Source organism: Aythya fuligula, chromosome 1 (genome assembly GCF_009819795.1).
Source record: "Aythya fuligula isolate bAytFul2 chromosome 1, bAytFul2.pri, whole genome shotgun sequence".
Lineage (NCBI taxonomy): Eukaryota > Metazoa > Chordata > Aves > Anseriformes > Anatidae > Aythya > Aythya fuligula.
In genome coordinates, this window is record NC_045559.1 from 152181681 (window position 1) to 152204437 (window position 22757).

General features: G+C 39.2%; 1 protein-coding gene across 1 annotated transcript in view; it reads right to left on the reverse strand.

Moving 5' to 3' along the window:
- IPO5 (importin 5) overlaps positions 1-22541 on the reverse strand; it is a 39279-nt gene extending 16738 nt beyond the window's left edge. The window contains exons 1-10 of the mRNA XM_032191147.1: positions 22433-22541; positions 18462-18542; positions 12445-12637; positions 11859-11961; positions 11529-11625; positions 10388-10492; positions 7430-7552; positions 7222-7342; positions 4733-4820; positions 1141-1247 (exon numbers count right to left, since the gene is read on the reverse strand). Of these exons, the coding sequence (XP_032047038.1) occupies positions 1141-1247; positions 4733-4820; positions 7222-7342; positions 7430-7552; positions 10388-10492; positions 11529-11625; positions 11859-11961; positions 12445-12637; positions 18462-18542; positions 22433-22522 (1108 nt within the window). The 5' untranslated portion in view covers positions 22523-22541. The remainder of the gene's footprint in view (positions 1-1140; positions 1248-4732; positions 4821-7221; positions 7343-7429; positions 7553-10387; positions 10493-11528; positions 11626-11858; positions 11962-12444; positions 12638-18461; positions 18543-22432) is intronic.
- Between the last annotated feature and the right edge of the window lie 216 nt (positions 22542-22757).

Consider the following 22757-nt stretch of genomic DNA (forward strand, 5'->3'; position numbering starts at 1 on the left):
GGAAGAATAGGTAAGAAGGGAAATTAATGAATCAAATTTTTGTAAAGTACTTTTTGCTTTTCCTTATCAATGCTTTCAGTGATGCATAAAAATCTGAGTATCTAATCCAGGCCAAATCTATACCAAAAAAAAAGGAATTTTAAACTGGAGATACAAGCATGTAAATAGTACTAACATCTGGGGATTGCATTTTTATTAAATGAGCTAACCAGGGAAGCTTTTTTTCCCCCGTGTCAGAACAGCCTAATAACATTAGAAGAGTCACACTAATCTGTTCACAACATAAAACTTCCCTTACTGGAAAACCATTCTGAACAGATTTGATTAATTTCTACACTCTGCTGGTGATACTTTGAATAGTCATACAGTCTGTATCCTACAGGATATTTCCTTTTCAGGCAGGGTTTTACATTAAATTACAGAAGAAGCACCCAGAAGTATCATCTTCACATCAGCTTCTATTTTGAAGGCTCAAATCACAGGTCAATTGAAAGCGTATGCAATAAACACACATTTATTTTGAACGACTGCCTCAGCAAGCATTACAGGTCTTTGTAAGAGGAAAAGAAGCATGCGAAGGAATTGATAAGAACATTATGTAACCACCTCGTGAAACAACTATGAAAATTGGCATAAGCAAGCAGAACCTGTCTATTGCAGACTTGTGTATTTTGATGCATGAAATTCCAAGGGGTAGGGCGCAGAAACACATTCTTATCTACAGACTGCAATGTATTAGAAGTTCACTAAAATGCAACACTTCCAAAGAAACAAAAACTTCTAGCTACAGAACAACAGGTGGCAGTTTAGGCACACTTAAGATATTGTGGGCCACTGTACACTGATTGAGGGAGAACACCCTAAAATAAGAAAAGGATTTATAGACTGAGGTTAAAAATCTGTAATGTTTTGGTTTTGACATCTGTTCAGGATCCAGAAAAAGAAGATTTAATGCACTGAACATAAGTTTAACAAATCCCAATCTAAGGAAAAGTAATAAATTTCCAAGTTCATAGCATTTATGGCTTCTGCTGCTGAAATTAGAAGTGTATAAAATGCATTGCTTAGATAAACAGGAATATTTGAGTGTTATTAAAGTTCCCAAAAAGGCTAGGATTGTAAAAACTTGCAGTTACTTACGATTCTGAAGCATCTGCATAATATGTTCTTTAATCATAGGTAAAACGAGCTTTCCTCCAAGGCCACATGCCATCCTGTCCAGTGCACTCTCACCAGCAACTGCATTGCTAAATAAGTTACAAAAATATCAAAAGGTTTGACATCTGCAGTAAAACAAACAGTACAACAGCGCAGGAAAGTGTATTTTCTGGCAGTTCTAGTCTCAAACTTTTGCCATGTGGATATCCATGAGCCTCCGTAAGTAAATAAAGCATACCCAAATCTAAAAGCACATACATAACGGATGCTTCAGCCACAAAGTATTTATCCTCCACTTAACATTTACTATTTTTAGCCCACTGAACACGTCTATTACCAGAGAAATCTGGACCTTCCTAGCGCTGAATTTTGCAATGTTGCACATACCTAAAAATCTATACATTATATTTATAGTGAATTAATAAATACTGGCCAGTATCTTTTTGTGTAAATCATCAGAACACATACAAACCAGTTCAGACTTGCTATAAATCAAGTGAATGAGCAGAATTCAAGCTTTAGCATGCAAAAGAACTTCCCAGCAAGGCTGCAGTATCAATACTACAGTACCACAGCCCCTGGCCAATGACTCAGGCAGAAAACATCCAGTCCAGGTGAGGAATTTCTGACTTGCAGCAAGTTCCAGAACTGAGAAGAGCCAAACATTACCCATGTAAAGTGACTTGTTCCACCCAGTTGAATTAATCCCTACGGAAAAGTGAATAGAGTTTCCAGGACACAGCTAACTACTGTTACAGTCTGGGTATGACTAGCACTGTAATAACTCCAGGTTATTACAGTACCTTCTGGACACCCATGCTGATGGAAAAACTGAACAATGGTTCAGAAAAGGATGAATCTCCCTCTTCTTTCAAGTATCATCCATCTGGGTCAGAAATAGAGGTCTTTAAACTGTCATGCTTGAATCCCCAAGTCTCATTTCATACCATAAGCAGTCTAGAAATTCACATGCTGTGAACAAAGCTGTTTGCACAAAGATACTGACGAAATTGCATGTTTTTCTTCAGATTAGTCATGTTCAAACAGAAGCGTCACTAGCCAGTCAACTGAGCATGGGCATACAGGTTTAGATCGGAAGGAACTCACTGAATTATTGGCTACATTCATCTGAAATGACGTTGAGTTCTTTCCTTTAACCACTAATTCGTAATATTCAATATGAGGAAATAATGTTATCTTATAAAAATGACCACACACTTCCCTGCAGAATTTGCAAAACTTTTGCCAGGGAACGAGGAAGCTGGATTTGCATCTTCCTTCTTTAGAATTTCATTGCTCCATGAAGTCAGAGCTACAAAAAAACCTGGAAATGCTAAAATATTCCCTGATGCTTTGGTGTTGGCTGACTCACATCCCCCTTAGTCAGATCTGAACACGCCCTAAGTAGGCTAAGGCCTGATGATCATCAGCCAGTTTCTTGGACGGCACAGAAATTCCAGCTGTCTTACATAGCTAAAAAGACTCAGCAGGAAAAGAGGTTTGCGTGCACATCATGCTCATTGACAGCTCTCCACAAAGATGAACTTGAGTGGTGGGAAATGCATAATAACATGAGTGAATGTGCTGAAAGAATAAACTAAGTACACAATCACCACAGAGCTGATTTCCAGTGTTTTGCACCAAAGCCTTGAATTCTCCTATTACTTTGAGGGCTAGAGGAGCTAAATTTCTCCTTTAGGCTAAATTTGTTAAGCCTGACTTTTTTTCCAGATCTTTGCTCACTACTTGTTAAGAGAAGGAATTTCACACTAGAATCCATAGCTTGGGCTGGGAAGAATGAAGTTACTCTGCTGATAATAAAGAGAAATTGGCATGCCTCAAGGGGATGATTCAGAGCACTTAAACTGCCTAAAGTGCAGGGCCATCTAATGCGGGCCATCTGAATAAACTTCCACACCCTGAGAGATTTGACAAGGTTTTGAGCTTTATTTTCTAGTATTCTATTTCCCCTTATAATTTAAGGGAATAAAGATACAAATACTTGACAAACCCGAATGCAGTGGTCTGACAGTTCTAACTGCATGGCAAAACTTGAAAAGTTGTGGAAATGAAACAAACTAAAAGAGTCAGAGGGGAGGAGGTGGGGGAGGGCAGTTCACTTTCAATTCCATAGTCCAGAGGAAAGAAAAAATATTTCAAGTATAGGATTAAACAATCTTTTCCATAAATTCCTTTGGATCGGTTTTGCAAGCATCTTGGCATGCCTGGTATCTAGTAGAAGTTGCTACTATGTTCAGTAGTAAATCAACATCTTTTCTAGTGCTCATCTTCCTATGAAGATTTCCCATTAGATTGTTAATTTATGAGGGGGGGGGGGGGGTAAAGATATAGATGACAGCAGTAGGTATTTCCAGAATCAGATATAAAATTACTATACATAAACTGTGCAAGTTCGGAAAGCTGTTTCAGAGAAGGACAAGTTGTATAATTGCTACAATTGAGGCTCTAGTAAAAACATGTCAATATAAGTTATTTTCCCCTCACTACTCCTCCTTTAGGATTTTCTCCTCATTTGTGCAGATGAAGTTTTAGTGTCCTGTCACAAACCGTTTGGAAACAGTAATTACATTTGAGCTTTGAAGGAAATGTCAGATGTTGCAAAAAGCATCTAGCCCGGTAAAGGAACACCAGTGTCATTACAAAGGCTTGGAGATAATTATCTCACTGTACATATTTCTGTTTTCTCCTGCTTCATTCTTCCTGTATTTGGACAAGGGCAGACACAAGAGGATGCTGTAGACATACCACTGTCATTCTAGGGAGAAGTTGGAGCAAACTACAAAGCATGCAGGAATGAACAAGTTAGATATAGTGGACATTTTTAGCAAATCTTTCTTACCTAAGACAAGAGATAAGCTACTGCTAGCTATGACAAGATCTAAAACAGCAAAAACATTTTTTTTGAGCTAGATAGAATCCAGCACGAAATTCCACTATGCAATCTAGTGTCCTTCCAAACTAAGGCACCTTTTTATCACTACTGTTTCAAGAGCTAGAAAATGATGTACAGATTGGTTGCATGTGACTAAAAAGGTTGGTATCCTTCAGCTTTGGTTCCAGCACATTTCAGGATAAGCCTCAATTTAAAGGGTTCAGAGCAGTGAATTCTGAAGTGAGTAACTGACATCAGTGACAGAAACAACAGAAATCTGAAAAGTTAGAACAGTGCAAAACAGCGGGCAAGAAAACATGCAACAGTGCAAAACAGGAAGCAAGACAACATACTTCTAGATGTAAATTATGGCAATAAGAAAATACTGAAATAGTTTACTTGCTAAGCAGTACCTAAATAATGTACACATAAGCTGTTCTTGAAACCAGGTGCAGTTATTCCAAATCTGCTACATCAATTTTCTGTTCAAATTATCAATTCTTATTACTTTCTAAATTTTTACTCCCCAGTGTCTGAACAGTCTTATATTCTGCTCATGACTGAGGGAACACAATTAGAAGAGTTGATTAAAGAAAAGCAATGCACTGCAGTCATTTGCATCCTGTACGTAAAAGCTATGCAACTTTGAAGGTATATTGAAACAACTAGTTTCACAATTACCTGTCAAAATCATCATCTTCAAGCTCATCTGCATTTGCCCAGTCTTCATCTTCTTCTAAGTCAACCATCATTGCTAGCATTTGAGGAACTGAAAAAATAAGTTTAAAGTCAGGTTGTTTTCTTAAAATATATTCTCAAAAAACCCTAAATTCTAAGTCCTCTTCCTTCAGAAATCATTACAGAAAAAGACCTCTTCTTCTTGTAGCAGATAGACAAGTCTACACATCAAATTGCATCAGCAAAAAGTTCGTAAGAAGTTTTCAGAACACTCAAATCCAGGACAATGAAAAGTTTTTAATCTTTTTAAAAAGTCTTTAATGAACTCTATCAAGGCTCTAGTATGATGCCCATGTGTCAGAATTATATATAGATACTAGTCACTGAATATAATATCCTCAAGAAAAATGTATTATAGCCCAGAAGTTTCAGACACAGATGCTCATTAAGTGCACATGAAAACGATGTATTGACACGTATCTGAAGGATGGAAATCAACCACAATCTGCCACCATTGCTACAAAGTTCCAAAAACTTGCATCAGTGTTAATTACTGCTTACGAGTAAGGCTGAGAACACACTGTCAACCAGAATTGGTTGGCTATTGTATCTAGGCACTGCAAAAGCTTGCTAGTTGTTTAGTCTTGATGTTTAATATGAATATGGTTGCCGGTATGTATAGCTTTACACACACTTTATTTTTTTAATGTAGGGTTGTGCATTGAAGTTTCAACCTTGACCCAGCAGGCCCTCAAAATGTACCTATTGCCAGTATATAGATTATTTGTTTATAATGCAGTTAAGGATGAAACAACTGAGCCTGGTTTACTGCCAGAGCATGCCATGACTTGCCATTTCCTGGAGACTGAGGAAAAACTAGGGCCAAAGCTAGGCACTTTCTCTAGAAATTAAAGCTGCAGCAATAAAAAGCTGTTATCTCAAATACTGAGCTCAAAGAGAAAAATCTGAACCCAAGTTGAATTTCTGAGCAGAGAACCGGTGAACAGAACATGACTTCTCCTAAACCAGCAAAAACAACAGAAGGCAATGGTTTTGCCTAAGACCTACCTGATTCTAGTTGTGAAAAACCAATTTATCAACTTTCTATAGAATGAAAACAAAGCCTTTTAAACTAAAGCACAAAACCATGACAAAAAGCTATCATTTTTGGCTACCTCTTTATCATTCTCTGCACATAACTGCTTTATGAGCTCTGCCAAATTTTTTTCTTATCTTAGTGATTCATTTAATACTACAGTGATTTTACAGTGGGTTGCAAACCAAAAGTACTTCATTCCCACATGGTGCCTTATCCTAATAATGTATCTTAATGCAAATGTTTCATTCCTAAGCACCAATTACCTCCCCAATATAAAAGTAATACGTTCTAACGGGATGAAACTTAGCTATGCTGCCTGACCAGATAAGAAACTTGCAGTGATTTGGGGGACATTCAGCAAGCATCAATATTAATATTAATTTCTTAATAGTTTATATTCTCAACAAGCTACAGAATGGAGTGAACATACAGCATTCTAAACATTACCAAATTTAGAATATATCCTAAAAAAATCTGTTCTTTAAAAAGAAATTCTATAACTATACACATAGCACATCCAGTTTACTTTTCTACAGAAGTTTTATGATTGATTCAGAGATCTGGACATCTACAACTTTCCCCAGCCCAAGCATATGAGTGGAGGAAAAAAACAGTTGTCTTTTGGCAGAAGTTTCAGAAAACAAGCAAGAATCTAGGCACATACAAGTGTGGCAGTGCAGGTGAGAAACTTCTTCCTGAACATCAGGCCACACTGGTGTGTCACTGCCCCGTTCTGCTCACAAAAAGGGTTTAAAAGGCAGAGAAATACCAGCATGCACATCCATTTAAAAGCATTGCTGCTGGGCCTGTCCAGAATAGTTATTTTTAGTATCTCAAATAATAAGCCATGATTAAAAAAGCACAAAGAATTTACAACCTGTATATTTAATGGACTAATTAATCCACGTATTTATATAAGTGTTTGATTTTCAAACTCACAGCTTTAACTCAACACTGAAGCTTAACATGCGTGCTGAATTCCTTCTGTCTTCAGTTGCCAGCACCACAGAATATCTGGCCTACATACCAAACTTCAAACGTAGGACTTCAGAACTACATGCATCTTTTTTTTTTTTTTTTTTTTTAAAACACAGTACAAATTTCCAAAGCCAGCAGCATGAGAGTAGTATTTTCTTTGGAAACACCTTATGAAGAGTCCACTGTAATTTTATACAAATTGCTGGTGACTGCATAAGCACAGATTAATTCATGAAGAGTCGTAACAGGAAAAAAAAGAAGTGTTTCCTCCTTAATAAAACCCAACTCGGTGTCACTTAAAGTTATCATCAGCAAAAAAAACATATGGTTTCGCCACTTGAACACCTGCAAAGTCAGTTTAATGCCATAAAGGAAGACAAATTATTTCACCAAAGAAAATGAGTAAAATACTTACTGGCTTGTGCAACAATGTTTGTATGCCTCCTCAGCATAGCAGCAGCAGTTTCTGACAAGGTCACAATTACTTCAAGTGCCAATTGACGCTGCATGTTACTGAGACTGGCATCTGCACACAACTACAATCCAGAAGATTAGAGCAAATGGTTAGAACGCAGGTTTCAAGGGGAGAAAAAGAAAAGTGACTTAAGAATTCTTGGCTTTACCCTCAGACTTAGTTGCAACGTAGGTTCTAAATGTGGTCGTAAATACTTGGGAACAGAATCTGCAATTTCTACAAGGGACTTGAGAACAGAGTCATCATTTTGGTAGCAGGAATCATTTACAGCCTACAAAGAGATAAAATGAAGACAGGATTAAATGAAAAGCAAACAACGTATAACTGAGATTACCAAGGAAGCATATACAGGGTCCAAAACCTACAGGATTTCTGTTAGGAAGTTATGGTTCACAATGTTACATACCATCAATTTTTGTCATTATTAGTTTAAATCTAACATAACAGACACTCAGGCAACATTCAGGTCACAAATCAGGGGTGCTAACATGCAAAAAACCCACACTATTCTTTGACATGCACATGCTCAAAAAAGCATTTTAAATAAAGAACAAGTCCTCAGAGGAACTCTGCCCAGAAGGAGAAACAAAATCAGCCTTTTTTGTTTTTAACTGTTATGTGAGAACAGCTTTGAATAGCTTAAACTTCAGAACACCAGGAATCTCGAGTTTTAATAATTTCTCATTTTTTTCTGGACAGCTCTGAAGAGCCACTGAATTAAAGCAGACCTTTCAGCCTTCAGCTACAGGAAAGGAAAAAAAGAAATCAAGTTTTTTTTGTAAGGATCTTTCCTATCCTCTAGCCACATCCTGAAAAGTAATTTAAAGCTTACTTTTAAGTGACCAAGTTGATGCTCCAGTACCAAAACATCACACAGTTATTTGATGGTGCTTAAAACTCTTCTAAAAGTAGGACACAAAAACCCAAACCTCTAAAGAAAAAGCAGTCTTTAAGCACACTTTGGGTTTTGAAAGGAATTCTCATTAACAAAGTATTAGATGTCTTACTAGTGTAGCAACTTTTTTCTAAGTGAATAGCTAGGTGCATTTTTTAATACTTTAATCTAGAATCCGATACTTTTGATAAAGCCACTCAAGTAACCCACAACTTCATTTTCAACACAGAAGCAACATCTTTTAACAAAACTGTTCTGAAAAAACTCTTTGCATTTTCTTTGCTAGTAGATATTACTCGTCCTCTGGAAGTTTATTTATAAATATTCCATATTTACCGGAAGTTTCTTTAAAACTCCGGACTCTACACCCAATACAACTTTGACATTGTATTAAAACAAGTTTCTGAACTTGTGGTTTAAACTTAGAAACATATCAAGTTGAGACCTAAAATGCAGATGCACTTGGTAGTAGTATTGAACACGAACAACTACAGTGAGATGAAGTTCCAGATGTGGGTTGTTTTATTTTGCCTCTCCTGATTTTTTTTTAAACTACCACTGAGTTAAGTGCCTTGGATACACGTTTAAGCAATTAGTTCTGAGAGTTTTAAGTGCTAGAGAATTTGACTAGAAGGATTGAATTGCAAAGTCAGATTTTTAACTCTAGCTTATTCATTTATTTTTTTAAACCACTGCAATACTTGAGCAAAATGAACTTCAACAGCAACAAAAAAAGCATCCAACTGTCTCCAAAGGTCACTCACCACTATTCTAACACATCCCATCTCCTATTTATAAACTTGGATTTTCATATCCATCTTGTGTTACCACAGCCAGAGAATCTAGTCCTTCTCACAATAAGCATTTTAGAAGACAGATTTTGTAACATAATTCTGTGCTCTACAGTTGCAAAATAGCTTGAAAATACAAGCCAAGTGCTGTAACACAGCGTTTAGCATGTGCTTTTACAGCCTAAAATAGTAGCTTTGAGTTATATCACAGAGCGGGCTATTAGTCTGTAGTCTAAAAACAGCATACTATTTAATTGCTGAACATCAGGACAAATGGCATGCCCACCCCAAATCCTGCCTAGCTCCCACTCATACAGTGCTCAGTAGCCAAGGTCCTCTCAGCCAGTTACAATGTTTGAACAATACAATTGCCATTGCCAAAGTGAGACAAAGACTAACCACCAAATAGTGACCTCAATATCAAAATACATTTCTTGTACGGACTAGTACACAGTTAACATTCAGATCATTTTAATAAATTCTTCTCGGCTTCCATTTAAGATCAAGCAGAATGCCAATACTTACAGAAGACAGTAAACTTGGCACAACTTTGCTTCAGCTGCCACAATACACGCATCAACAATGTTTATAGCTCACAGTATCAACAAGAACCTGCTATGCTAACTGCAGCAAGAAAGCTGTCTTTAACCTAAACAGCCAAATTCAAAAAAACACAGGAAGTTCACTACAGCTTTTACCACAGGTACTTAGTTATTTCCATCTTTTTATTAATATAGAAAGGGAACAGGACTGTGAAACAGCATTCCTCCAGAGCTCAAATAATTTCTGTCTCTGGTTTGGTTTACAATAGGGTTCTCCCCAAAAGTAAACAACCTTATATTAGAATACCAACTTTTGCTGAACAGTATCCCTCCTAAAAGGGACCTAACCCAGCCTCAGATGCAATATGAAGCATAAAAAGTCATTCTGTTTGCTAGTTCAATTTATCAAACAGCAAAGATTATTTTATTCAGACTGTTCCTAGTTTGAGAAATCTTTGGCAGAATAACTCTATGCTTTCCTCTAAACTGAAGAGGTATGGCATATCGTGTGTAAATGATTTTCCTAATTGACTACTTTAAATATGGACTACCCTGAGATTTCAAGTATTTCTCAATACTAGGGCTAATTAAGAAACTAGTTTTAGTTAAGTATCTTACAAAGAATTTTAACTCTTATCTAGGTAACACTAAGCCGATCAGCATTGAACTATTTTCCTTAAAATTCTGTGAGTTAGCTTGTGTTTACAAAATTCCTTACTGTTTTCCATCTTGCTGGTGACTGATATCAGATTAACATATAATCAATCCAGGTCTCCTCAAAAATTCATACGTAACAAAACTTTGCAGATCAGTAGTTTGTTCGGATCCAGTCAACACAGACACACTAACGGCAAAGACTTACTTGTGTGGTTTCTTACCTGCAAGATTCCAGGTAGCAAATCTGCAAAATGTTTTAGGAGGGGAAGATTGTGCTCATTAGCAAGCACAAACGCAGCTGCAGCTCTAGCAGACAGAGTCTTGATCTAGAAGGCAAGATTGGAGAGAGACATATGAAGAACTGGTAATGAAACGTCTGTTTTCTTTTAACACTAGGCCCATTATGAGACTTTACATGGGATTATCATTTCCCTTTCACATTTTCCTAACAGACACAAGAATTAGTTTTTAACTTTGAGTTCGGCATCTTGCTTCAAATTAAGGTAAAGTGAGTGATAAGATTCTCAGCACCTATGTCCTCCATGATATCAAAAAGTTTATCATGTTATTCTTCTGACATGGTAAATATTCCAGTTTGTTCTGATTTTTTTTTTAAAGCCATTGTCCTCAATTTCCCTTCCAATTTCAAATATGTATGCAAGCGTCAAAGTCCCATTTTTCAAAAAGTGTAATTTAAGTGTTTAAAACATGCTTCTGTAAAGGCATGATTTGTGGTACTTTTCAAAATGTTACTCAGTTGAGTTTCAAAGGTCAGAAAAAGTAATCCATGGAGGAGCAGTAAACTGAACCCACATACCTCAGCAGGGTTTCTTATCGTTGCCCAGTATTCTCCCGAACAACAGAAACACTCTCAAAAGTACAATTCCCTGAACAAATCAGTAAATCTGAAACTTTCCAGAAAAGCGAGGCTTGCCACATGCCCACAGAGCTAAGTATGCATGACCAGTACAGAACGTATCTATTCTGTTAAACAGGAGGGCCAGAAACTGAGCTGAACAAGGTGTTTCTGGGCACCCACACTGCTGGCTAAAACCCCTGGCTCTACTTTACATCACCACAACCCCAGGTACAGATTTCTCCAACCATAACTGCTAGGGAAGAATCTTGGTCAAAGCAGTGTTGTATAAGCCAGTCAGCCAGCCTGAGGACCACAAAAAGGTCTGGCTCTTTTGTTTTGCTGTAGGCATAGTCAAACCACCTGCAGATACACATCATTCTCAGGTAACACAATTCTCAGGTTGGAATTTAATGTGTTAACCTTAATGTCTGAAGCTGCAACTGCAAAGTCTTGATACTTGGGATGGGAAAGAGCATTAACAAGCAAAAATATAGAGATCTTACTGATGGATGCTCTTGATCTTGCATACACTGAACCAGCATCCTCTTAATGACCTCCAGATAGTGCTGCTGCTGATTCCCAAAAATTCCAGGAAAATTCCTAAAAAGACCAGAACATTAGTGAAAATTCACAGCGCAACCTTGACCATTGTCTTAACCTTATTCGTTGTTTTATCTATAGATCCTAACTGCATGTTAGAATTCACTAAAACCACCATACAATAGAATAGCTATAATATAACCATTTGTTAATTAAGTAGTGACAATGTTGTTATAGTTTTACAGCTACTACTTGGATAACCTGTGAAAAAGTGGCGAAGTCTGAAAGCTTACCAGAAAATATGCAGAGCAGCCTCACGCAGTCCAACATTCTGTGAGCTGACAGAGTCAAATAAGAATTTCAGAACTTCTGGCCACTGGTTGTTTCCATCTTCATCTAGATTAAACACAAGGTTTTTAGCATAAGCAAAATAAGAGTGGCTAGACCTCAGTTATGCCAGGCAACTGTTCCACACTACTCAAATTAATTTCAGAACTGATCTGAAGATGCATCCAAGTCATAAGATACATAAGATACAAGGCATAAGGTACAGCATCTCAGAAACAGTGATCTCTATTTACTGCTACGTAACAGTACTGGAGAGAGTACATGGTGCAGACGTTCCTCAGAATTTAAATGTAACTAGATTTCTAGAACTTCACACAATCTCACCTAAACTCAAGCAATTTAAAAAGCAGAGCTAAAGAATCTTATTTTTATCTGGTCAAGGATAACATAAGCAAACATTCCATTTTATTTTAAACCCTGAAATTAATTAGTACAATAATGCGCAGAAGTCTACATAAAACTAGAGAGCAAGAGATAAAACTGCTATCAATACATAAATATTTTGCCACAATATCAGCTTATATAAAGTACCTATTAAGTTCCTGGCCAACTCAGCGACAATGTCACAGATCTTCTTCCTCATACTGGACTGTGTTTCCAACTGAATGATCAACAGCAGTCCACTTTTGATAGAGGTCTGATCATCAGGTGAAAGAGCTGGATAAACTTCTTCAAAGGCAGAAGACAAAAGACGTCGTAGAAGGACAGCTGCCATTTGTCTAGCCTATTGAATGAGACAGCACATAAATTTTGTATCAAAACACTAATGTAAGAAAGAAAACTTCTATTTCCATGAGTAACTGTGGCACTCTGTTCCTTTTTTAAAAGGAAGTGGTTTATAATGTCATTTAGATAGTACTAGCAATCATTTCTCTGACCAAATCTACTAAAAGCACCAGAAATTTAGCACCTATTCTGTTTAGAGGGCTCCTATATACAAACAGCTTCAAATCTTTTCCTGTATTCTGTAACACCTGTTCCCAAACTGCAATGAAAAAGAACAATCATGTTCTTCTGATGAATGATGACTGACATCATGCTTTCAATGATCAGTTTTCACAGTGTAGACTTGTTTGGTGAATGAAATACCTCTCAAGCAAGAGATGACAGTTACAATAGTAGGTAAAAACACTGTCAGAAACATTACTGTAAGCTGATGTTTCTGAACTACCACAGCTATTCAAATATTCAAAGAAATAATCATGAAATCCTCTAAGGTATTAAGCTTTTTCTGGAGCTAAACCTTGGACATATTTTATGACAAGTTAAAAAACTTAGCTGCATTATAGAAAGATGTTTAAATCACATCTTCCTGATATTTTAAATGTCCCACTGGGATAATTATAATCCAAAAGGGTTTTTTTTGGATTAACAGATGACTTAATGGGATAGTTTTGTCAGAAAATTAATCTGTAAGCTCTTTCTCAAACAAGGAAATTTTACCCTAAAGATTCAAGAACCTAGAGTTAGATTTTGTTCCAAGCACAAGACTACTTTGTCAAAAAGAGCCAGAGCTTTCAGCCTTTCACACATCTATGATACACTGTTTTTCCTTAAAATTGAATTTGAGCATAGGAACCTCAAATACTACATATTACAATGCTCCATGCTTCCTGCTTGTATACAGTAATTTCACAAGAGTGTCGTTTACATATTTATTTACAATTATAAAAGAACTGGAAGCAAGAAGTATGGGTGACTAATTCCAAATGAATAGAACAAAACGTGCAGTAAAGGCAAAAGATACATGAAGCATCCTGAATGACTTAAATGTGGTGTGCACTAACCAGTGTTTCTAGAAGGACAAGCAGTAATTAAAAGGACAAGCGGTAATTAAAAACATCCCCCCCAAGCTTCTGAAGTTTAACCCATGTAACAAAGCGTTACATGGCAAAGCATTAAATCCTCACAAAAATATTCTAGTTTCAAATTTCAAATATAAAATTCGTATTTACTGAACTCTAATGCAACACGTGCTATTTTTTTCCTAAAATAGTCTTAATTGAATGTGTACTTGAGTGAAAAACAGTTTCCCTTGTGACAGCCTTTGGAATTCCAAAACATTCAGTGAGTAGCAGAACTAATGAAGTTACATTTCTAACAGATCTCTCAATGGAGCAAAGTCTCAACTTTTAAAATATCGTATGAAAGTTGGTATTGCTGGAAAAAAATCACTGAAGATACTGTTCATGCTGTGCTTTGCAGTCAGCAGACTCAACAAGTATTTCATATAAAATGCCTCTATGCCAGCAGAAGGGAAGGACCAGAACTAGACCTTGCTCTACATCCTTCCTCATCTCCTCCTCTGCATTAGCACCAGCAAGGACCAAAGCCACCATATATGTAGGATTAGTAGATCTTTCTTAGTAGATTTAAGACAGAAGGTGAACAAAGAGGGTCACAGTGATTACCTGTGCTGTAGCTCCATCATAAGCTAAGGTCCTCTAATATATCACATAGAGGGGCATGAGGTAATAACAGAAGAGATTTTCCCTACCACCACCGTGAATCCCACTAACAGTTTGCCCATCAATTTTAGTAGTACTACAATATAACAGTGTCTTCCCTTTTCCCATCCCTAGAAGAATCAATATTGTGAAAGATTATAACTTCAACTCATTAGTAGTATGAATCTACATATAAGAAGCCTTGACTTATGTGCTGGGACTAAGCAAGGCCATAAAAACTCTGATTCAACATCTTCCCATACTCAGAGCATGGTGTTTCTGTGCATATTCTGACATCTTATAATGACTGAACTTACATTACTTTCATTCCTTTACTGAAGCAATTCGTATGTAGCCAGACAGGGAATAATGCTCATTTTCTTAAAACACAGTCTCAAAGGTAATAGTTTCTACCTCTGAAGAATTTCATTTAAAATATTGGGAAGACAGACAAACACAGACTGATTGCAAGGTACAAGACAAGCAATCAGGTATACAGAAGAAAAGATCTGTGCTACGTGAATTACCTCCTGGTTATTGTTCCTAGCTTAGAAAAAATATTCCAAATTCCCTAGAGCAAATTCAAACTTTTGAAGGAGTGACAGAAGCAACTGACTTCTAAAAATAAATAGCAAGTTTTTCTCAGCAAACATCCGTCTATGTAAATTACTATTGTGAATTCAATTATGATGAACATGGTTGATCAATGGCAGCTCTGGGACAGTTTCTTTTGCTTTAAAGAAGCAAGAATATATATTTTTAATGCACACCAAAGGCCCTCTTATATTTAAGTATTACAAGACATACACCTGAACAAGCATTTCAAAATACTGTAACTTAGCCACTATTGCTTTTGATAAAAAGAGGAACAGTGAACTCTTCAGTGCACTACCTCTTATCAATAAATTCTGCGGTGATTTAAAAAAGATGTTCTAAGACTTTACAGATTGCAGAACCAAGGCACAAGAAGCAAACCCACTTGCTGAAACAGGGCAGAACTACAAAGAGATATTTGGGATACTGTGTTCTACACTGGCATTCAAAGTATTTGGGTAACCATGCCCTATTTGTAAGAAAGAGACTGACCCTCTTGTGCATCTACAGGCACTGATTTTTTTGCTTTTGTTTTACAGTTCCTTTTACATCCTCAAAGATGAAAATACTGATGGATGGGAGCAATCGATATTTAGGATGTGATCTGACGATGGACTTCCACAATATTCATTTGAGGGGTCAGCCCCAAGAAGAATCAAAGCGCACAGTGCCTAAAGTTCCCACACAACTCAAAGGGAGAACTGCGGTGCATCAGCAACCTACAGGCTACCTGCCTACCCCTCCAAATGCTGAAGAGGAAGCTGCCCACAGCAGTTTTCAGATTAAGAAACGCAAGCTCTGTGTGACAATATGGAGAGGCAAAAGAGAAAGGTCAGAGAAATTCTAAGAGGGCTGTGAGTATAGCAAAAACCCAGATTTACAGAGTTTGTTCCTGTATTTCATAGAGCTCGAAGATTCTCAACTCCAAATCAGGACAAAATTAAAGACTGCCAGTCTAGAGTTAATCAGCAAGAAAACAAACACAGAAGAATACGCAGAGCTTCTGCTCCTATCTCAGAGTTAGGTGATAAATCAAAACTGCAAAAGGAACAGCCTTTAACACTTGAGACACATCCCGAGAATAAAAAACACCAAATAAGCTGTGAATATATAGCACCTTCCTGTTCATCTCTAGAATCCTAACTTTGTAACAGTGAGACTACAGGTTCAGGGCATCAAGGATCTGGGTTCAAGCTGTGCCTTAGCCTGAGGTGGACCACCTCGCTCGTCAGCTGGCAGAGAAGCACTCTAACTGCTATGCTGGGTGCTTCACTCCACTTCTGTGAACAGTGTTACCCTGCTACCAGGAGAGCATGATATGAGAACAGAAGGAAAAAGGTGATTATTTCCACAGTGTAGGCATTCGGTTAGAAGGAGATAAACCTGTTATACAGCTAGTTTGTAAGAGTTATTTCTGAGCTGGTTTAACGTTTCTTTCCATGTCAGATACAAGCTGTCCTTAAGATGTGAATCCCTGTTGCACCACCTAAATGCCAAAATGACTAGGTTGCCACCAGGATTGCATTCAACTGCTGCCCTGCAACAGCACAGCCCAGTTCCAGCACACTGGATGGAGCATTTTCTCCAACCCACTTTTCACGGGATGGGGAAAGGCAATAAGACAGAAGCTGTAGGATGCACATTGATCTGAACCCATGTTTCCTGTAGCCTGAGCAAGGTTTTGAGACTTCTTCCAGCAGCCTGCGTTCAGTGGTACCAGCATACTGTGTGTGCTCAGCAGGTGTATAGGCCCAAGTATATAGTGTATAGGCCCAAGGCCCTGACTACTGTTGACACACTGTTCTCCCCAACATTGGGATCCACATAAAATATGTGCAGACCCAAGTGCCTAGCTGTTCATACCAGCACCGTACTTATTAAACACACACAGAATCCTTCCCTGTATGTCCATTTGCAGAGTTTAGATCAGACACTTAGGCTGTGTTTGGGTTTATGGGGAAGAGAAGGTGTTTGCAGATTTTATTAATCAGGATTTCTTGAGTCCAGCGCCTCATGTATAATTCAGTTATGAGCTAACACTAAACCTTTCTTTGGTTTGTACATTGGTGGAGTTACATTGTCAAAGTTATTCTACAAATGCTAGCTTTTATCAAAGATGGCAGAGGCTACACTTTAGAGGCAAAAGAAGTTACTTTGCACCTGAGCAAGTTAGAAAAAGCCAAGTCATTGGTTAAGATTCTGAGTAAGTTTTAGACATGGGCTATTTGCTTAGCTGACATCAGGGAGTGGTATCAGTAACTATATGGAGCATGTATATATTCACACAAGCATGACTTTGCAGTTGTCAATTCAGGCTGTTATCAAATTCATTCAGTACAAAACAGAAGCTTGTGCATACAGACATGACTTCAGGGCATAACACCACCTTCTGAAGAAAAAGGAACAGCAGTAGATTTTATTTTCCATGGCAAATTTAAATACAGGAGAGACCTCTGAACTACTTTGTCATTAGAAACATCTCAAAGCAGCAGGATGGAAAACTACTCAGCTCTTATGCAACCAGTTGCAAGTATAATATTGAAGGATTGTCAGAAGAATATGGCTTCGTAGGTAAATAAGCATCAGTATTAGTAAGCTGATACCTTCTCAGCATCAAAAAGCACAAACACTGTCTACCTTTAAACTGATTACTATCCACCAGAAGAGATCACTATCCAGAAATGAACAGCGCTGTTATAGTCTCCTTACAATATTGTTTGGAAATTCTACACAGTATGTCCCTCTGGTGCTCAGTAAAACTCTAGATTTGAAAAAAAAAAAAAAAAAAAAAAGCAAATACCTTTGACTTCTAAGTAGCTCTGAAGTTTGGAGTACTCTGAAAGCTTAGTGTTTCACTCTGCATATCTAAGTGGATAATAGTTTAGTAGCAAGAACTACCTGATCACTGAAGCATGAGCCTTCACAAAATCAAATAACCAAAAGTCAGTTACTATTTTTGGACCTGCTAGTCCTTCAAACTATAACACTGATAAGTAATTTAATGAGCATGTCTTCTCCAGATAAGGCAAAATGCAAAAGTACTCTGAATAAAATATACAACAACTGCTACCTGATCTCTCCTTTCTAATTTAAGAAGCTCCAGAAGTTTCAGATGATATGTAAGCAATGTTTAACACATTTAGGGATAGGACCTCAAAACAGAAGGCATTTCTCAACTATAACACAAAGGAACATCACAGTAACACTCATGCATTAGTTACACGTTTTTTTAAGGAAAGAACCCATTCATTAAACAAAATACAAAACCAGAAAACAATAGAGATCTAAGCAGTCACTTATGAAAGACTACTTCTGAAACTAAATACCCTACATCACTAAGTCTGAGCTAGTGAACTTGGTCCCTTTACAAATGTGCAGTAAATTAAGATGGTTCAGTTAATGCCCAACTCGTTAATTTATCCCAAAATGACCACTGCTGATGTCTTCCCTCGTCCTTCTCCATGTTTCCTTGAAAAACTGCAGAATCCAAAGACTGTTGAGATTTACCTCCTCAGCAGCAGCAGTATTCCTAATTGCTTGTAGGAGGAACGTGATCTTGGATTGACCTGGTATATTCTCATATGTCTCCTGCATGGAAAGAGATGCAATTTATTGTAAACAGTTACTAGAAAACATGTTTTAAGCTTTAATATGAATTGACTGTTCTTTTTAAACAACCCAACTTCAGTACCCACCCAGTTAATAGGAAAATAACTTTGAAAAAAAACACTATCAAAGTGAAATTTTCTGGCCTGCTTTACAGCCACAAGTCAAGTCTTAATTACCTGAGAAGACCTGCCATGTTGGAATAATGCATTGCTGGCCACTTACAAGACGAGTTTAAGAAACACAACATAAAGGGAACACATATCCTCCTGGGAATCCATCCTAGCTTTCATCACATCAAAGGATTAAGAACTTCAGAAGCGTGAAACTGAACTAGGAACAATAGGTTAATAACCACTGACCGATCTATAGCCCATAGATCTGTTCAGTTCTTTTCCTGAATCTTTTTTTTGGCCTTTACAATGTCGTGTGGTAGCCAAGTCACAGCTTGGCTACGCATACTGAATAGGTACTCTTCATCTTAAAACTCCTACCTGTATTTCAGTGATGTACTATATCCAAGGCATAATTTCTTAAATATCCTTCTCAAAGTACAACAGAGAGAGGCTACTTAGTCTCCCCTTAAGGGAAATGCCCCTAGTAAACGGTGAAGTTTCATGAGAAGTTCAGTTACCTTGTCTGACACTCTTCTGGCACACTGTCTGTATGCACTGTGGTTTTGTTAGATTGTTACTTAAGTGCTAAAGTGAGAGCATAGAGTAAGTTTTAATACCAGAAGCACAGCATGTGAGCATTACAGAACTGTAAATTCTTATTTCTGATACACTAAATACATGTAAGGTAAGAGCAAAGGAAGCACAAGCTGAAAAGCAACTACCTAAACATGCAGAAATAGTTCTGTACTTACTAACTCTGAGAGCTAGTTTTTATGGACACTAGTTTTAAGACAAATTACCCCACACTTTCCAAATATCCACTACCCTAGTCTGGACTCAGTGAGCAAGCCTACACACAGTCTGGGCTCATTTCATTCAGTTCCCTGCCTGCCTACTTACCCCATACTCACCATTGTACCAGATCTTACTAATACTCCAGTGAATTTGCATGTCCTTGATATTACACCTGCAATTATCAATTACACTGTTTCTTTATCACCTGTTTAAAATCAGATATCTCCCTGCACTTTCTCTACCTGCTTCCTAGCAGGCCTCAGTCCCGGAGTCAACTCGCACTTCATATTCTCTCTAGATGCAATCAATGAGGCCAAATCCCCTCAGAATTGCATTTAATCTAATCATCTCATGGGGACTGCAAAATTAAATGAGGTTGAGGGTCAAAACAGAAAGTCTTCTCGGATTAACCATTTCCATGAACATGTTTTTACACTGCACTGTTATTTACAAACAACCAAAGAGAAATGCAGGAACAAGAAGGTACCCTAAACACAGGCCTAGTGTGGACCTCAGGCTGTGGTTTCACAGATACCTGAAGCACTGTAAAAGCTGGCTTCCCTCAAGCCAATTCGGATCATCCCAAAGTTCTTTCTGGAGTTACTTTACCTCGCTGCAAATGGCAGCAACCCATACAGGTGTTCACTGGGATAATTCTGTCAGTTCAGAGGATGCTCAGGAGCACCAGTGCAAGGTAGGTGAGAGGAGCACAAGGCCAAAACCAGAACTGTCCCCCCTGTGCTGTTGGAGGACTGCTCCCCTGGCTCTGCCCAACTTACCACTAGCCTTAGCTAGACCCTAACTTGTATTCCAGACACTGCAACATCTTCAGCATATTCTTTTCATTCCTGATGGAATAAACTGGACAAGGTAGCTGTTGCGCAGTTTTGGGCTGAGATACAAGTTTCTTACACAGTATTACTAATTTTCAAAACATGTGCAAACTAGTATCTTTTATCTACATTTAGTACTCTTGTTCTTCCAGAGATGAGAGATTTAAAAGAGCATAAAGTCACTAAGACAAGGTAAAGAAAATTAAAAATCCCTATCAGAAAATAGACATAAAAATAGGGGATCATTGTGTTTTTTTCTTAAATGAACAAAATTACAGTAATTTTTTTAATGAGAGATAAAATGAAGGAACCACGTTTCAGCAAGTTGGTCAGAATCAGTTGAGAGTACCTGCACATGGATATGCACATATTTACAGATTTTTCACTCCCAGCCTTCTTTAAAAAAAACAGCAACAACAAAGAAACAAAACATAAAAACAGCTTTTGCTATGCCCCAACCCAACAAACAGGGAATGACTCCACATCTCATCTTCCACGTAACACACCCCTTGTCCTAAATTCAATGAAAGCCCAAGTCTGTTTCATTCAGTTGCCTACCCACCCTTTTCTCATTCTTGAGATTTTTCATTGGATGTAAAAACCTGCTATTCCATTTACCTTCAGCTATATGAATCCCTACAGCATTTAATATTGCTTTCTAGTTAGCAGATTTTAAAAATGCGACTGCGTTATCTCTGTTTAAGATCAGAGTCCTATACGATTTTAGTAAGCAAATATTCTAAAGCCTACGCAATACTTTCCTATTGTCCAAAGAGCCCTCATGTGCCCTGCGTGACCTGGTCTGGCCTGAGAGTTGGTGCTGCTTTGGGCAGACTGCACTGCAGACCTCCTGAGGACCCTTCTGATCTAAATGATGCTAAGCTATGGAAATACTTTCAATGCACCTTGGAAATATGTGGAACCCAGTGTCAGATACAGCACAGTTAAATAAGAACAAATGGTGCTGCTTGCTTGTATTTGTATACAAAGTGATGAACCTGACAAGGCTGGGTAATCTGTTGTGACAGTTCAGGTCTCTTATTCTGATTGAGTATAGTGCATATGTATCTATGGAGATTTAACAAACTCCAAATTGGTTCCAAGCAAGCTTCTGGTAAGCCAGGGGTAAAAACCTAACTTCCAGCCTTCGTTTTCCAAGAACGCTTCATCTCACAGGCTTCATGACATATACGAACCAAAGCCAGTTTCTTGGAAAGCGAGCGCGTCATATGCTAGCAGTTGTCATGATAAAGTTCAGAAAGTTGTGAGGAATGTTACGTTACATGCCAGCGCTTGGAGAAAAAAAAAAAAAAAAAAAGAATAAATTCGGGTCCCAAGGCACAGCCTCCATTCTGTGCTCAGGGGATACTACTGCTCCTGGGGAAAGCGGGGGCAGCGATCGATGGTGTGGCTCTCAGGAAGCCCGTGAGAGGCATCCTCTGCCCTGAATCACACTTGGGGAAGCCGGAGCCAGCAGACCGCGTTATCCTTTGTGAGGCGAGGCGCTGAACCCTGCTGACCGCCCAAGCGATGAGCGCGATAAAAGCCCGGTGCGGCGGGCGGGGGGACTCGCCCTGAAACCCGGGCACCCGAGCCTTTAATCCGGCGGGGGCAGGGGCGGGACCCCCCCGGGGCCCCACCAGGGGAACGGGGGGTGGGGGGGGGGGGATTAAGGCGGCTTAGCCCCTCACAAAGCGCCGGGGCTCAAGCGACGCGCCGGCAAACTTTCTGCTGATACAGGCGGCCGGGTGGGGAAAAATAAAAAAAAAAAAGAAAAAAGATAAAACAAGAGAAAGAAATGAAGACAGAACAGCCTGGTTTTGGTCACAAAAAGCATTATTTTGGGTTAAAACCTCCCCGATAAGGGAGAAAAGGGGAATGGGGAATGGGGAAGGGGGGGGGGGGCGCTCTGAGGCGGGCGGGCACGCGCCCAACGGCCGCAGCCCCCAGCCCAACGGCCCCACCGGCCGGCGCGCGCGGCGCCCAACGGCCACAACCGCCCCCCCCCCCCATCCCAACCGTCCCCTCCTCACACGTGGGGCTCGGCCGCCTCCCCGCTCCTCCGCTCCGCTCCCAACCGCCTCCCTCCCTCCCGCCCTGTCCTGTCAGGGCGCCCTGCCCGCGGTACCTCGGCCTGCTTGCGGACCGCATTGTCGGGGCTGAGCAGGTTGCCCAGCAGGAGGTAGAAGTGCTGCTGCTCCTGCTCCGCCGCCGCCATTGCTGCGAAAGGGAGCGCGGGGGGGGGCCCCGCAGCCAGCACGGCCGCAGCCACAGCGCACGGGGCCGCCCCCGCGCCTTCCCATTGGCTGCGGCGCGCCGGGGCTCGCCGCCCATTGGCTCGCCGCCTTTGTGACGTCGCGGCCGCTGCTGAGTAGGGAGAGGGAGACGTTCCTCCGCTTCGCCTCCTCTGGTAATACCGCCTCCTCCTCTCTCATTGGTCGGGGGAGGCGGCG